The sequence below is a fragment of the Trichechus manatus genome, unplaced genomic scaffold (genome assembly GCF_000243295.1).
Source record: "Trichechus manatus latirostris isolate Lorelei unplaced genomic scaffold, TriManLat1.0 scaffold00088, whole genome shotgun sequence".
Lineage (NCBI taxonomy): Eukaryota > Metazoa > Chordata > Mammalia > Sirenia > Trichechidae > Trichechus > Trichechus manatus.
In genome coordinates, this window is record NW_004444024.1 from 4,538,103 (window position 1) to 4,554,672 (window position 16,570).

General features: G+C 42.5%; 1 protein-coding gene across 2 annotated transcripts in view; it reads right to left on the bottom strand.

The window, feature by feature from the left end:
* The window catches only part of XRRA1 (X-ray radiation resistance associated 1), a 49,778-nt gene extending 33,477 nt beyond the window's left edge, over positions 1 to 16,301 (bottom strand). For both annotated transcript variants that reach the window (XM_004381969.1, XM_023736565.1), the window contains exons 1-5: positions 16,208 to 16,301; positions 12,179 to 12,363; positions 8,802 to 8,849; positions 5,326 to 5,398; positions 2,187 to 2,284 (exon numbers count right to left, since the gene is read on the bottom strand). In XM_004381969.1, the coding sequence (XP_004382026.1) occupies positions 2,187 to 2,284; positions 5,326 to 5,398; positions 8,802 to 8,849; positions 12,179 to 12,363; positions 16,208 to 16,301 (498 nt within the window). The remainder of the gene's footprint in view (positions 1 to 2,186; positions 2,285 to 5,325; positions 5,399 to 8,801; positions 8,850 to 12,178; positions 12,364 to 16,207) is intronic.
* Between the last annotated feature and the right edge of the window lie 269 nt (positions 16,302 to 16,570).

Here is a 16,570-nt window from a genome sequence, read left to right on the forward strand (position 1 = left end):
ACAGATTTGTTTGTTCTTCTGGCAGTCCATGGTATATTCAATATTCTTCACCAACACCATAATTGGAAGGCATCAATTCTTCTTCAGTCTTCCTTATTCATTGATCAGCTTTTGCATGCAGATGAGGCGACTGAAAATACCATGCCTCGGGTCAGGCGCACCTTAGTCCTCAAAGTGACATCTTTGCTTTTTAACACTTTAAGAGGTCTTTTGCAGCAGATTTGCCCAATGCAATGCATCATTTGATTTCCTGACTTCTTCCACGGGTGTTGATTGTGGATCCAAGTGAAATGAAATCCTTTAAAACTTTAATATTTTCTCCGTTTATTATGATGTTGCCTACTGGTCCAGTTGTGAGGATTTCTGTTTTCTTTATGTTGAGATGTTATCCATACTGAAGGCTGTAGTCTTTGATCTTCACTAATAAGTGCTTCAAGTCCTCTTTGCTTTCAGCAAGCAAGGTGTGTCATCTGCATATCGCAAGTTGTTAATGAGTCTTCCTCCAATCCTGATGCCGCATTCTTCTTCATTTAGTCCAGCTTCTTGGATTATTTGCTCATCATACAGACTAAATAAGTATGGTGAGAGGATACAACTCTGATGCACACCTTTTCTGATTTTAAACCACACACTGTCCCCTTGTTCTGTTAGAATGATCACTGTTACCCTCAATGTGACTTGAAACCATGGAGATAAGGTATCATTACATTCAGTATAATATGCTTTAAGAATGCAAGGACACATAATCCATTTTAGGAAGACTGCCATCTCAAGTGGTTAAAACTTTGAAACTTTGGCATATAATGGGTGTCAATTCTCTGAAAAATTCACTCTTGAGGAAGGTCTCCTTCTCTGACAAGACCAGGGTAAGTGAGGCTTTTGTGAGATATAGGTGACCCGTAGTGTTTGCAGATGAAATCACTCAAGTTACCAACACTTTGGAGTCAACTTCAAAGGCTCATGACATGCAGACATTTTGCTGAGGTTTGAATCCGAAACACGTCTACTCTAAGGCCAGCGTGTGGGAAGAGCTCATCATTCAGTGAGTGAGCATGCCCAGACGCCCAGCCCACACCTTGCTCCAGCTCTGTTGTTTTCTACTCTGTACATGTGCAAGTGACTCTCGGGTAGTGACAAAAGTTTGTTCCTTTGTGAAAAGTGGCCCCCAAGTGAGAGAAAAAACTTTCATAAAAGCTGAAGAGGTGATAAACTTGAAGTATGAAGACATGCATGGAAAATGCATGACAAATGATGAGAAATTTAGTTTAGGAGAAAGTCAAGAACCCAGACTTCATTATATTCTCATATCTGGGGCTTGGGAGACATCTGTGGATGTACAAATTTCAAGAGTCTGCTGTAGAACTCATAAGAGCCCTATTTTATTTCACATTCATATCCAGGCCTGCCCTATGGCAGCCCACTGGAACCCATATGGCTCACTCAGACCAGAATAGGTCTCTGGAATCAGTCCATAATGATTCTAGTTCAGCTGTTCCAATCTGCTGTGCCTAGCTCTTTATCTCCAAGACCCCTCAACTATTACTGGATCCAGATCGCCTCTCAAACTTTCCTTCCTATGACACTGTTTAAATTCACTTTTCTGCACAGACTCCCTTGGACATGACCTTTGGCATTTATCTTCCAGGACCATATGCCATGGCCATGTTGTTGTTATTAGCTGCTGTTGAGCCAGCCTCCGATTCATGCGGACCCCATGCACACCATGAACAAAAAGATCAAACTGATGTGATCCACAGGGTTTTCACTAGCTGATTTTTTGGATTGTCAGGTCTTTCTTCCTAGTCTGTCTTGGTCTGGAAGCTCTGCTGAAACCTGTTCAGCATCATAGCAACATGCAAGTCTCCACTGCCAGAGGGGTGGTGGCTGCATTGGCCAAGAATAGAACCCATGACTCCTGCATGGAAGGTGAGAATTCTACCCCTGAACCACCACTGCCTCCACCATGGCCACAGGCATGATATATTCTTATCTACTTGCTGTCCCTGCTGCCACCACCACCACCCACAGCCTCCGCCCCTCCACCTTCCCTGGAGGCCAGCCCTGAGGCAAGGGACTAGCTGCAAAGACTCAGAAAGCCCCTTCCAAACAGTTATAATCACTAGAGAACTCTACATCTATTCCTCACAGAACAGGTGGGCACCAAAAACTCCCTACCTCCAACTTACTTCTAAGCACTGAAAGTCTCCATGTTTCACGTAGACTGTTTTGATGCCATTAAATGCGAGCTCCAATTCCTTTAGGGCTGGAAACGTGTGAAATGCCTCTACACAGGGAAGAGAAAGAGAGAATCTGCAGCTTGCAAAGGAGTTCAAAAGAGAAAGATATTAACAAAGACCATTCACTGGGTTTCTCAGTTAGGCTAGACACTTCATAAGGTGCTTTACATACATGGCCTCTAATTTTCTCACAACCCTGAAAAATAGGAACTATTATCTCCATTCTACAGCTGAGGAAACCAAGGCTCACCCAGGCTGAGTGATTTGCTAGAAACGGCATTGCTGGTAAGTAGAAGAGCTAAGGACTGACTCTTAGCCAGACTGCAAAACCCACCTAAAATTTATCTTTATTATTTCTGACTACAAAAGTAAGTCATGTTCACTACAAAAAGGTCAAACATCACAGAAAAATAAAAGTTCCCTTTAATCCCAACACCCAGATATAACCATTAAAAGTTTCATGTATAACATGCTAAACTTCTTCTCATGTGTATATTGAAACACATACACACTTTTTACAAAAATGGAATCATACTATACACATGGCACTGTGACTTGCTTTTGTCTCTTAACAGTATGACTTAAAAGATTTTCCATGTTAAAACATACAGATATGTTTAATGACTGAATTATATTCTATAGTATAGACATACCCTGTTTATGTAATCATTCCCCTGTTGATGGCCTTTAGGCTCTGTGGATAAAAGATAAGCAAGCTTTTCCCCTTCTGCATGAGAACTGGACCTTGGGTTAAATTTCTAGCCCTGTTCCCCTGGTAACCTGAAACAAATGCTAAGTTAACAGTGTTACTAGGCAATGTTGCTTATGGTAAAAATGATCCCAAATTGGTAATTGCATCTGGACTAGGAGAAACTATAAATGAACTATAAATACCTGAAGGGGGCGCCAAAGCTTTGAGCTTCCCTGCAAGCAGTGACTCCTGTAACTGAACATGTCCCTTGCAGGAATTCTAGGAGCTCTGCCTATGGAGTGTTACAAGGGATGTTGGCTTCTGTGGGGCATGAGGTTTCTAAGCCAGGGTGGCTCCTGCATCCACCCAATGAAAGTCTCATTGCCTTTCACCAGAGCTGACACATGGGAGTGGGTGTGGAGGAGGGGATAGGGAGGAGGGGGACTGCTACATAAATTGCTGTGAAGGCTCCACTGAAGAGGCAGTCCTGATGCTGTCCTGCTGGCATACTGTGTGGGACTACTGGGAGCCTTCTAAGTGAATCTCGTGCCAAGGGTGGTCTATGGTAGTCCTGTAAGTCAGAATGTTCAGTAGAGGCTAGTAAAAAGCCTGCTTGGTGGGTGTTCAGGATGTTTCCGATGAGCATCATTGTGCAGGTATATATCTGTAGAAAAAATTCCTGGAAGTGGAACTACTATATTAAAGGCAATGATTGTTTTAAATTTTTAAGAGACATTGCCAAATTACCTTCCAAAGATGTTGCACCAGTTTATACCTTCACCCTTTGATTATGAGCGTACCCATTTCCCTTCCAATGCTGGCTGTCATCAGTCTTTTTCATTTTTGCCAAGTTTGACAGGCAGAAAATAGTAACTTGATGATGTTTTAATTATTATTGAGGTTAAGCATCTTTTCATATGTCTTTTAGCCTTTATGCAAGCAGCCCTGGTGGTGCAATGGTTAAGTGCTCAGCTACTAACTGAAAGGTTGGTGGTTCGAACTCTCCCAGCGGCTCTGTGGGAAAAGACCTGGTGATCTGCTTCTGTAAAGACTACAGCTAAGAAAACCCTACTGGGCAGTTCTACTCTGCCACATGGGGTCTCTATGAGTTGGAATAGACTCGATGGCAGTCAACAATAACACTGACCTTTATATTTTAAGCCCATGCTCCTGACAGACCATACTGTCTCCTCAAGGACAAGGACCTCATCGTATGTTTTTAAAAAACCTTCCTTAAGCTCAATACATTCAAAACTGAACTCATCCCATTTCTCCCCAAACCTGCCTCTCCCCTATTTCTCTCTATGTCAGTAATAATCCCCTCGGCTCCTTCCTCTCCCCACTCCCCACATTCCCATCAGTCACCAAGTCCTGTTATTTCTAACTCCTCCTGAACCTCTCTCTCCATCCCTGTCACTCCTATTGCCACAGCCCTGGTTCAGGCCTCATCCTCCCTCCCCTGGATAACTGAAACAGTCTCCCAGGTTTCCTGGCCTCTGTCTTCTTCTCTTATAATCTATCCTACTCACAGTTGCCACTGAGCTTCTCTATTTAAAAGCCTTCCATGGCTCTCTTTTGCTTGTAGGATAAAGTCCAAGTCACTCAGGGGCCTTGATGTATCTAGGCCCTGTCAACCTCTCTAGTTTCAACTCTCTCCCACAAGCATCCTTCACAAATATACAAAGACTCTTTAGGTTCCCACATTAGGCACTGCTCTTCCACATCTGCTTCACTGGCCTGAAATGCCTTCTGACTATCTAATTCCTGAGTCACTCCTATTTGTGTTTTAGGTCTCGGCTTAAGTGCTCCTCAGAAGTCTCTCCTGACACCCTGGCCTGGGTTGAAGCCCCACTTACATGCTTGCATAGCATTTTCTGATTCTCTCTGTCATTACACTGACCACATTCTGCTATAACTGTCTGTGTATGAGCCCATCTCTCCCACCAAACTATAAGCTCACCAGAGCAGGAACTGGATGCGCTCATTCCTAAAAGCCAACCATCACATAGTCCTGACACCCAGCAGGGGGCGCTGTGGATTTGCTGAATAAACCATAAGGCTTTACGCTCCTTATAAGAAACTCTTAACTGGCTTAAACGCATTTTTATACACCTATCTCACCTGAGTCTGCAAAGCACCCTGCAAGGGGAGGAAGAAAAGAAGGGAATTATCCTCATTTACAGATAGAGAAGCAGCAGCTCACAGAAAATGTTCTAAGTAGACAGTGTTAGGGCTGGGCTGGAATCCAGGTCTTTCTGTTCTCCAGTACCAGCCTATTGTACTCCAAAAAGGAAATTCACGGTCAGTCATGGATGGAGCAACAGACAGATCCTACCATTAGTGAATGCCTGTGCCAACCAAGAGGTGGAAGGTAGTTTTCAGAAAGAAAAAGCTTACCCAGAGGCAGCAGGTTTTCTGAGGCATTGATGTAAACAACGGAATGGAAATGCTTGAAGTCCTTCTCCTTAGCCTGTAGGAAGGTATTTTAGAAGAAACACAAGATTAGTTGTCTGCCTGGAAGTCTTGATGAAGCTTCAGAGCTGCTGTCAGAAGAAACAAAGACCTAAAGCAGTCCTTTGTTGAGGGCTGCAAGTACTTTCATGTTTCTTTTTTTTCTATCTGAAATATTTCAAATGTACAGAAAAGTATAGCGAATGACACTCTGAAGATCCATGTAACCATTATCCAGCTTTAATAAATCTGAATATTTTGCTGTCTTTGCTTCAAATTTCTTTAAAGAAATACGACATTAGAGAGAGTTGAATCCCCCTATCCTATCTGCAGAGCCCTGGTGGCACAGTGGTTAAGAGCTCAGGCTGCTAACCAAAAGGTTGGCAGTTTGAATCCACCAGCTGCTCCTTGGAAACCCTATGGGGAGTTCTACTCTGTCCTATAGGGTTGCTATGAGTTGAAATCAACTCAACAGCAATGGGTTTGGTTTTTTTGGTTTGGATTCCATGTGCAATCCTCCTCAATTCCATCCTTCTCCCTCTCTCCCTGTGGGTAACAACTATCCTGAATTGGTGATTATCATCCCCATACTGCGTTTGTACTTGTATTGCATATATGTATATCCACAAACCATAAAGAGTATTATTTACATGCTTTAAAACTTTATATTAAATACAATCATATTGTAGATATCATTCTGCAACTTGCCTTTTTCACTCAACACTGTTTTGAAGTTTTCTTGTGTTGATACACATAGCTCTTTTGAGATTTACTTATGTTGATACATGTAGGTGTAGTTCATCCATTTTAATTGCTCTATAGTATTTCATCATTTGCGTATATTACGAGTTATTTATCCATTCCCTGTTGATGCATACTCTGTTTCCAATTTTTCGTGATTACAAATGATGATGCAATGAACATTTTTGTGCATGCCTCTTTACCCCAAGAGTTTCTCTAGTGATATACCTAGAAGGGGAATTGTTGGGTTGTAGGGAATGCACACGAGTTCCTGGGTGGCACAAATGGTTAAACACTCGACTACTAGCCAAAAGGTTGGCGATTTGAACCCACCCAGAGATGCCTCAGAAGACAGGCCTGGCGATCTCCTTCCAAAAGGTCACAGGCTTAAAAACCTTATGGAGCAGTTCTACTCTGCACACATGGGGTCGCTATGAGTTGGAATCAACTAGAAGGCAACTAACAACAACAGGGAACACACATCTTCAGTTTTACTAGATCAGGCCACACTGCTTGCCAAAGTAGTTAAATCAATTCACAGTTCTGCCCACTGCATACAGGGTCATAATTTGTTTGCTTGTTCATGATTCCTATTTCTTCAAATCCTTGCAGTATAAAATTTTGATTTTTACCAATCTGATGACTGTGAACTGGCATCTCATTTGCATTTTCCCAAATCCTTGTGAGGTTGAATATCTTTTCCTATACTTATTGGCTTTTTATGTACACTCCTCTACGATCTAACATATTTGTATCTGTTGCCTACTTTTCAACTGGGTACTTTATTATTTTTTTCTATTGCTTTGTGGGCATTATTTAAATATATTGGATCCAAATCCTTTCTGGTTATATGAATTGCTAATATCTTCTCCAGTCTACAACTTATCATTTGTCTTTGTTTATGGTGCCTTTTGTTAGACTTTTTAATTTTATTTAAACTTTATAAACATTTTCCTTTATGATTTAAGCCTTTAAGAATTCAGCCCTTCCCTGAAGGACTTCTTTAGTTAGAAGGACTAAGCCCCAAGCCTGGCATGGGCCATATAGGCCTTAGGACATTCTCACCCCTAAACTGGGTGCCACTTAGCAAAAGTGCTGCCTGTAATGACTGAGCCTACTTTTCATACAACAAATAGCTAACCTTGTTTCACACTCTTTGGGTGCCTCTACATGTCGTTTGTAACTTGATGGTGTTCACCACTTCCCCAGGGGAAAGAACAGCATGGACACTCCTAGATAGTAACCTCAAGGCTAGCAAGCTCCCAGTCATACTTTGGGGTTCAGCTAAGGTATTAGCCTCTTTGGGATGCCTTTCCTAGTCTAGGGCTGAGTTAGGGGCCCATTCTCTGAGCTAACACAGCTCTCCTGCTTCCCTCATTCACTGCATTAACTAGTCATTGTCTACTTATGTGTTTACCTCCATTTCTGCCTAAGCCCATCCTCCTCCCTCCCCACTAGACTATGTGCTCCAGGGGTAGAAGGGCAGTGTCTGAGCCACCTCTGCGCCCTCAGTAAACAGCACAGAGCCAGACTGGGCCTCAGTAATGTTGGTGGGGAGGTGTGTGAGTGAGTGAATGAGTCAGTGAGTGGGTGAGTGAAGAGGGGAGGCTGAGTTTTGTCCAGCCCATGTTAATATCCTCAACAATTGCACTGAGAGAGACCCCTGATATCTTCTGCTTTGTCTCACAGTTATATGTGAACTATGTATTAACATCTCTGTGGATCAGTGTGCTGGCCTGTTCTGGAAGGCATCTCAGCCCCAGATGACTACATTTCTATGGCTGACTTGTTCCTATGCTCCTTAATTCTGAGAATACCCATGGCTGTCGAGTAGATTCCGACTCATAGACAGCCTATAGGACAGAGTAGAACTGTAGAACTGCCATGCAGGGTTTTCAGGGAGCAGCTGGTGGATTCAAACTGCCGACCTTTTGGTTAGCAGCTGAGCTCTTAACCACTGCGCCACCAGGGCTCCTATTCTGAGAATACGAGCGCTAAATGAAGTGAAGCAGAACCATCTTAAGAAGCAGTCTGCTTCACCACTAATTTGGCCATCCTGTGGCTCACAACCCTACTCCATAGGACTAGTTCATACAAGCAATCTCTCTTGGTATGCCATGGAAGGCCTACAAACCAGGAGAGTAGTTTTTATACAGAATATATGCCACAATATCCTGGCAAATGGTTTGCCACAAATTTGCCACCAAACTGCCTATCAGCCAATGCGAAGAAAGAAACATGATCCGTTACGTGAGTCACAATCCCCGTGAATTAAGGACAAACCACCTTCTTAAGAGAACCAACCATTCCTGGCTATGAAACCTGAAAAGAAATTTTCCTATAGGCTCTTGTAACGGGAACTCAGTGTCACATAGTCAACCATGCCCCCAACAAAATTCTATTGCAAATTCAAAACCATTTCATAAGGCTATATTCTTTAGTTCACCTCACATGGGGCAACAGCAATAACAAATTTACAGCAAATTTTGTGCTGAATATTGTTTCTACTCAGTGAATCCTTCTCTGACCCTCCTTCCTCTCACACGAACAGATTTCTAGCCCTCAGGGACTCTAGAGGTACAACGGACAGACCAGAACAGCCAGGTACCATCTCAGGTCCAACTCTCCCCAATAATATCTTTGCTGGTTGGTCTTACCTTGGAGAACTTCAGGCTGCTCACATTAACGTTGCACAGGTCTGATGGCTTCCTCACGCAGTGGTGCTTCAGCTGAACATAGAGTAGAATCAGCTCTAGCTCTCAAAGCCCCAACAAAGTCCATATAATTTTCTAAGACAACAAATGACTTTCCATTAAGGACAGCAGCTTGGTATAATGGAAAGAGCATGGGCTTTGAGTTGCTCAGAACCAAGCTGCCATTTCAACTCCTCCACGTCTTAGTTTCCCATCTATAAAATGGGGAAAGTAATACAGACTTTACGAGGTTATTAGGGTAATTTATCCTTCTATGGTTGTTTCTTTTCTGTCTTTTCTGGGCTCCACTTCCTCTACCAGGCCCTTTAAAAAGTCTGTGTTTCTGGGGCTTTATCTTCTATTATCTTCTATTTTTTGTTCTGTTTTTTCTCGTTGGGCAATTGCATACAGGGTCATAATTTGTTTGCTTGCTCATTTATTCATTCATTCACCAAATATTTATTGAGCACTACTCTGGGTCATGTACTGTGCTAAATATATAAACGAACTTTCTTCTAATCCTAACTAAACTCTTTGACATAGAGTTTATCCCCCCCATTTTTAAGATAAAAAACCAAGGCTAAGTGACTTGCCTAAGGTCCCACAGTTAATAAGTTACAGATCTGTGGTTTGAACCCAAATCTGTAATCACCAAGCTCTGTGCTCTTTCAACTACTATATGTCACCTCTCAAAATTAAAAAGAAGGAACCCCCAACTTTGAAGCTTCTATTTCTGTTTACTCAAACCTCATTCCCTTTTCTGTCAATCATTTACTTATGGTATCTATTATATTTAAGCACAGAACTAGATATTGGGAAGACAATGAAGAAGCAGCAGAAACATTCTAGGCCTTCAAAGAGCTTACAATCTCACAGGAAGCCAAGTATTAAGCAAGTACTTATAAATATGACAAAGATTTTAAAAGAAAAACTCAAGATGCTACAGGAGACAAAATTAGGAGATCCCAACCTCAGTCTGGAAGTGAGGAAATATTTACCTGAGGAAGTAATACTTCAGCTGAGACCTAAGAGCTGGGTAGGGATTGGTCCCGTGAAAATGGGTGGTAGAGATTGTGAAGGTATTTCAGGCTACCGAGGCAAGAAAAATCAAGGTGCTTTTGAGAGGATGAAAAACAAGGCTAGAAAGGCAGTCATTAGTCGTGGTTCCATGTTTGCTCTGTAAAGGTGTGGATTTTATTTCACAGCCAACAGAAAGACATTAAGGTTTTTAGGCAGGGGGCTGATGTAATCAGACTGTGTTTAGTGAAAATTGCTATGTCTCTTATGCATAGAAAGGATAAGAACAAAAGAGAGGAAGGCGAGAGACCAGTGTACCATACATTGTTAACTACCTTTCTAACAGCCATTTCTCTACTTCTTCCTTGTTGAAGAACCTCAATTTTATTTACATTTCTCCAAGTAGATATGTCCTTCTGGTAAGTTTAGCCCAGCTCTGAGGGCTATGTCTTGACCTGTCTGAGCCAATCATGGAGGTCTCATTCCCTCTACCAATGACTGTTTGGACATATGATAGAAGTCTGACCAATGAGACAATGGCTGCTGGGAGCAAGAGGTGGTCGGTTCTGGGAAGCATTTTCTTACTTTTAAAAATAGGCACAAGACAGCAAAAATCCCTTTTCTACCCCTGGATGTTATTCTCTATACGTGATGACTGGAACTGCTGCAGCCATCTCAGGATCATGAAGGCAATCATCCCAAGAGGACAAGTCAGCATGCTGAGAATGGCAGAGCCGAAAAACTGAGGAAACCTGGGGCTTAGCAAATGTCATTAAATCAGCAAATTAACTTACCCTGGAATAACAATGCCTCTGGCTTCTATTTATGTGAAATAATATATGTCTATTATCTTCTGTTATCTGCGGCTAAAAGCATCCTAATTTGGTTCAAACTAGTTAGGAAGTTAATGAATTAGTCCAATAAATGATGGTGCCCCAGATTAGGGTGATATCACTGGAGATGAGGAGAAGGTAGATTCAAGAACTATTTTATAAAAGCGTCAGGGCCTGAGGATGGGAGCAAGAGTCAAGGCTAACCCCAGGTCACTAGCTTGGTGACTGAACAGACAGCAGTGCCATCACAGAAACAGTAAACACTTGAAAGGAGATATGTTTTGGGACTTGGTTTAAGAGGATTGGTGCAGCAGTTCAATTTGAGATGACAGTGAAACATTCAAGTGGAACTATCCAACAGGCAAGTGGGAACACTATTACTCAAAGATTGGCCACCAAGTGGCAACACGGTTAACAAGTCATCTCTAATGTGGGAACGCATATGTATTTGGAAACAAAGGAAAAAGACGACCCCTGTGGAAGTGTGTCTGCCCCTCCTCAGTACTATAGAAATAACAGGTAAATTGTTTTATTCCTCCTCATCCCCAATGAGAAGTCGACGTAATAATGAAACGAATTCCACAGGACTCTGCCAAAAGCTTACACTACCCACTTGAGGTGAAATGAGACGAACTGCCTCCTCAAACTCTCCTTTAACATTTGATCTGTGCAAAAACCAGTCTCTTGGGAACCATAAGCTGAATCTGGGAACAAAATGGGCTGCCAGAGAGTTTTTCTTAGGGAGCTATGAGAACTGAACTGCACATTAATATTAATTTACAAAATGAGTTTTTACAAAGCCATCAAGGCATTGCAGAGAGCAAATGTGAAATTACCTGGCCAGTCTCTAAGACAGCTACCCAGCCCTCCTCATAAAGCCTGCCCCAGGCGCTGGGTAATGTCTGATCAGCTCCCCTGGCTTTTAGCCAGACACTAAAAAGGAAAAAAGGCTGTGAAAGATCAGACCTCCCCAGTCCTGCCTGCTCTGGAGAGATCTCCCCAGAGTAAAGCAGAGTAGGAATGTCTATACTCTACTAGGAGCTGGAACGGAATTTTCAGTTGACTGTTCCCCATAACATATTCCTCCTTGCCCCCTAACTTAATTAAGAGTTTTTACCTGATATGGCTCTGAAGTCAGTAGACCAGGGTTCTAATCCTGGCCCAACTATTTACTAGCTATGGGGCCTTGGCCAATTCAAATTATCTCTGAGGGCCTCAGTTTTCTCATCCGCATAATGGTGACAATATAATACAGATGATAACATATATGTCACAAGGTGGTTGTGAAAAGAGGTATGAACACACTGGTCTCCTACAATCCTTCCACCTGTAAGGAAAGCTTTGTGTCCCTTCATCATCCTGGCTGTACTCAATCTATCAACATCACTCCAATAGTGGGAAGATGGAGTGGGTTGGAGGTAGTTGTGTCAGGGCAGAGCTGGGCAAGTCCTCGTTCCCCACTAGGACAGTCATCAGCTGATGCTGCCAGCCATTCCAGGATGTATTCACTCTCACCAGAAAAGCCCGGTCCAGGACGTGTCCAGGAATAGCCTTTCGGTTTTCCCGCTGAGACCCTTTCTTTCCCCCAACCTCTGAAGTACTCTTCTTCTGGTCTTCGTGACCTTCAGCTGGTGCCTCATTCACGCCTTTGGGCTTCTTCTTGAGGTTGGATTTCCGAGATACTAACCAGTGTCCTCGGCCTGTTGAGAAGACCCGAAGAGTGAAAGGGGCAAATTCCTCTAAAGCCACAACTAGTGCAAGTACAGAGTAATTGTCTATAACACCTATTACCTAATATGTACCAGACGCTGTGCCGGTAGAGCAGGGGAGGGGAACTCTACATGCTGTATTTCATTTAATTGGCCCAAAAACCCAATGAAGGGCATGTTACTGTCCCCATTTTACAGATGAAAAGGCTAAGACTCAAACTTTCTTCCTCCATACTTTTGTCCTCAAACTCTAATTGTTCCTTCAAGACCCCAGATCAAGTATTTCCTGTTCTGTGATGCCTTCCCCAACTCCATGAGCAGAGCTGATCATGCTTCCTGTGCCAGTCAGCTATTCCTCCATTTGTTCTCTTTCAGGTAAAGCCCAATGCCTGACCTCAACTCAACAGGCTCCATCTTCCCAGATCTTACCATGGATTCCATCATTACAGGAGAAAGGTTATCTTAGGAATTCAGGATAAGAAAATGATAGAACATTTGTTACTTAAAAAAAAAAAAAAAAAAAAAAAAAACCTAAATAATACATGTTCATTGTAGGAAAAATTAGAAAATGCATGTAAGCAAAAAGAAGAATATGGAGTTTACTAGTAAGCCCACCTAACAAAAAGCATGGCATTCTGGAATCTGTTCTGTCTTTCATCATGGCTGAGAGCCTGGCACTCAAAACAATCTGCAATTATTTTACTTGTTCACTTATTTACTGTCTAATGCCCATAGCAGAAGCTCCATGAGAGCAGGGACTTTGGTCCATTCATCTCAGTATTCCCAGGACTTGCACGGAGCTTACCATATTGTCAGTGTCAGCGTTACTCAATGAATGACTAAAAGAGCTCTAGCCATTGCCCCATGCCCACAGAGCCATCCATTCAGACTTTTTCTGATCATCTACTTTATGCCATGAGCTGGGGCCATGGGGATGAATAAGACAAGCTCTGAAAAACCAGACATTGAAAACCTGTGGAGCACAGTTCTACTGACACACACGGGATCACCATGAGTCAGAACCAACTCAACGGCAATTCATTTGGTTTTTGACCCAAAAGAGCTCAATAACATAGGGGGTACCTTGGAAGCCCAGAGGAGGAAGCTACCAGTCTAGGCTCGAGCTAGCTTTAGTAAGTTGAAAAACGTCACCAGGAGGAGACGGAAAAACAGGCAGCCTGAGCAGAGGAAAGAGTACAAGAAACATCTGGTGGCATGAAAGATCAGGACCATGTAGAGGAATAGCAGAGAGCTGTGGGAACCAGCTTGGTGCCTCTGACCACTCACTCGCTGCCCACATAGCCCACTAATACTGCTCAGGGGCTTGCTCTGGCTCACGTGACCACTGCTGCTAATTCTTCCCCTTGGATGCAGTTCCTGTCATATGTCTCACGTGAGCCATTTCTTGTCCCTAGTGTTGGCTGACATACAAGGCACCTCATTTCCCAAGGCTGCCACCATCTGGGACATGGACTTTTGTTCTTCTCTGTCCCAGTCACCATAGTCCTGACTCCTGGAGAAACCAACATGAGTTGGTGTCAAAACCCCCAACGCTGCCAAGAAGGAAGGCCCAGAGTATGTCATGAGATCAACATGAGGGAAAAGAGATGAGGCTGAAGAGGTCAGCAGAATTGGATTATACAGGTCTTGAGGATTAGCATAAGGAGCTCGAGTTTAAGGAAGTAGACTTTTAGCAGGAAGGGGATTCACAGAAGCGTTTTTTTAAAAGAATTTTTATTTTGAGATAATTTTAAACTTACAGAATGTTGTAAAAATAGTACACAGAGTTCCTATACAGCCTTCACCCAGTTTCCCCTAATGTTAACATTTTACACAATCATAATACAATTATTGAAACCAATAAATTAACATTGGCTCAATATTAGTAATTAATATACAGATCTTCTTCAGATTCCACCAGTTTTCCCACTAATTTCCCCTTTCTGTTCCAGGAGCCAATCCAGGATCCTACAATGCATTTAGTCATCATGTCTGCTTAGTCTCCTCTAGTCTGTGACAGTTCCTCAGTCTTTGTCTTGTATTACTTTGACACTCTTGAAGAATGCTGGTCAATTATTTTGTAAAATATCCCTCAATTTGGGTTTCTTTGATGATTTCTCAGGATTACTTTGAGGCTTTATACTTTGGCAAGACTAACACAGAAGTGATGCTGTGCATATCAGAGTATATGAGGTCAATATGTCTTATTATTGGTGATGTTAATTTTGATCACTTGCTTAAGGTGGTGTCTGCCTGATGTCTCTGCTGTGAAATTACTATTTTTCCCTCTGAAATTAATAAATATCTTGAAGGAGATACTTTTGAGGTTATACAAATGTCCTGTTTCTTATCATATTTTTACCCACTAGTTTTAGCATCCATAGATGGTTCTTACCTTCAAAAATTATTACTGTGATGTTTTAAAGGTGATTTTCTATTTTCCTCATTTCTTCTACATATATTAACTAGAATTTTACCATAAGGAAAAGCTGTTCCTTCTCCCACACTTAGTTATGTATTCAAACATTTATTAATCAGTATAGACTCATGAGTATTTATTCATTCTATGGTTTACAATCCAATTCCATCATTATTTGCTCAAATTGTCCCAGCTTTGGTGATTGGGAGTTCCTTCAAGTTGTCTCCCATGTCCTTTGACATGTCCCATCATTTTTTGAGTACCTCTTTACTTCTGGCATCACACAACGTTCCAGGCTTAACTTGTATTTTCCCTGCCCAAGACCTGCAAACAATCATTTCTCTGAGGTGTCCTGGTTCCTTTTATTGGAGAATGGTGTTTAGAAACCAAGATATGGGTGCCAGGTATGCTCTTTGCTACCGAGGTGTCATTGCTTCTAGGCTCTCTCATCGAACTAGGAAATACAGGTATGTATACTAACACACACACATCTCTATTGCTGTATCTGTCCATCTGTGTGTGCGTGTGTGTGCGCGCGCGCACACATGCGCATGTGTAACCATGAGTTCATACTGATACCTCCATAAGAGGGTTTTAAACAGATAGGTGGCCAGGAAGGTCTCTATGTGAAAAATGAAATCACTCTATAAAACTGGGGAAGACAGACTGGAGGAGAAGGTTCTTCCAATATTCCATGTACAGAATGACCAGCAAGTCACATCATCTGGAGTAAACAAGGAGCTCTCTTTTGCTTTTAAAGCAACAAACCTAATCCAGTGAACCCATACTTGTAGACAGTGTTCCATTTATAGGGTCTGTTCAGTGTTATGAGGAGTCCTTGACCCAGAGGAGTTTTCAGTTAGATAAATATTTGATAAACTACTTTGTAGAGCAATCCTTAAGAGTTTAAGCCATTTTATTTATAAGACACATAGAGGATGACACCTCACAAATGAGGATAGGAACTGTGGGCTAGGGTAGACAGGCGTGGCCTATTGGAAGAAGTGGGGGAAAAGCTGGGCTTTGTGGGATGCAAGAGGTTTGGCTAACTGGAATGAGAGCTGGGATGTTCTGGGTAAGTAAAAAAAGCTAGGTGAAGAGAGAAGATGATGGAACACGACATAAATAAAGGAACGTGGTTATAGCTAGCAGAGGATAAGAATGACTTGACACGGAATGCCAGGTTAAGGAATCAGCAATGAGGAGTCCCTGAACACAAGGGAACAGAACATTATGGTCAGATGAGCACTTTGGAAAGCTCACCAAGTCAGCTGTAGGAAGATATATTGGGGGGATAGGGCTGGGTAGGGGAGGTAACAGTAATGAAGGGGCTGGAGAGGAAGGAATGGTGTGGGAGACATTCTAAAGCATGAGCTGGGTGTGAGGGATAGGTACCAATTAGGGAAGTCACCTGACCTTCCTCAGGCATCCGAAGCAGATTTTTGGCTGGAAAGCAGTTGTTGAGGTAAGGCTTCCCATCATCTAGCTTGTAGATTCCCGAGAAGGCCATCTCCCTGAGAGTAAAGAAAAGCAAGGAAGCAGAACAGTGAAAAGGTGCAGTGGAGCGCTCTCACACCAGTGCAGCTGTGAGCCCACCAGGACTACCCCACCCTAGTCAGGAAGAGCATATTTGAGGCCCTTGAAGACAATGCCCTACTTCAGAAATAGGGTGGCCATTTAAATGAAGAAGGGACATGGCCCTGGGTTTTTCAATTCAAATCAACCCCAAGTCAGTGGAACACTAGAAAGAGTATCACCTTTGGGCTCAGACAGACCTGG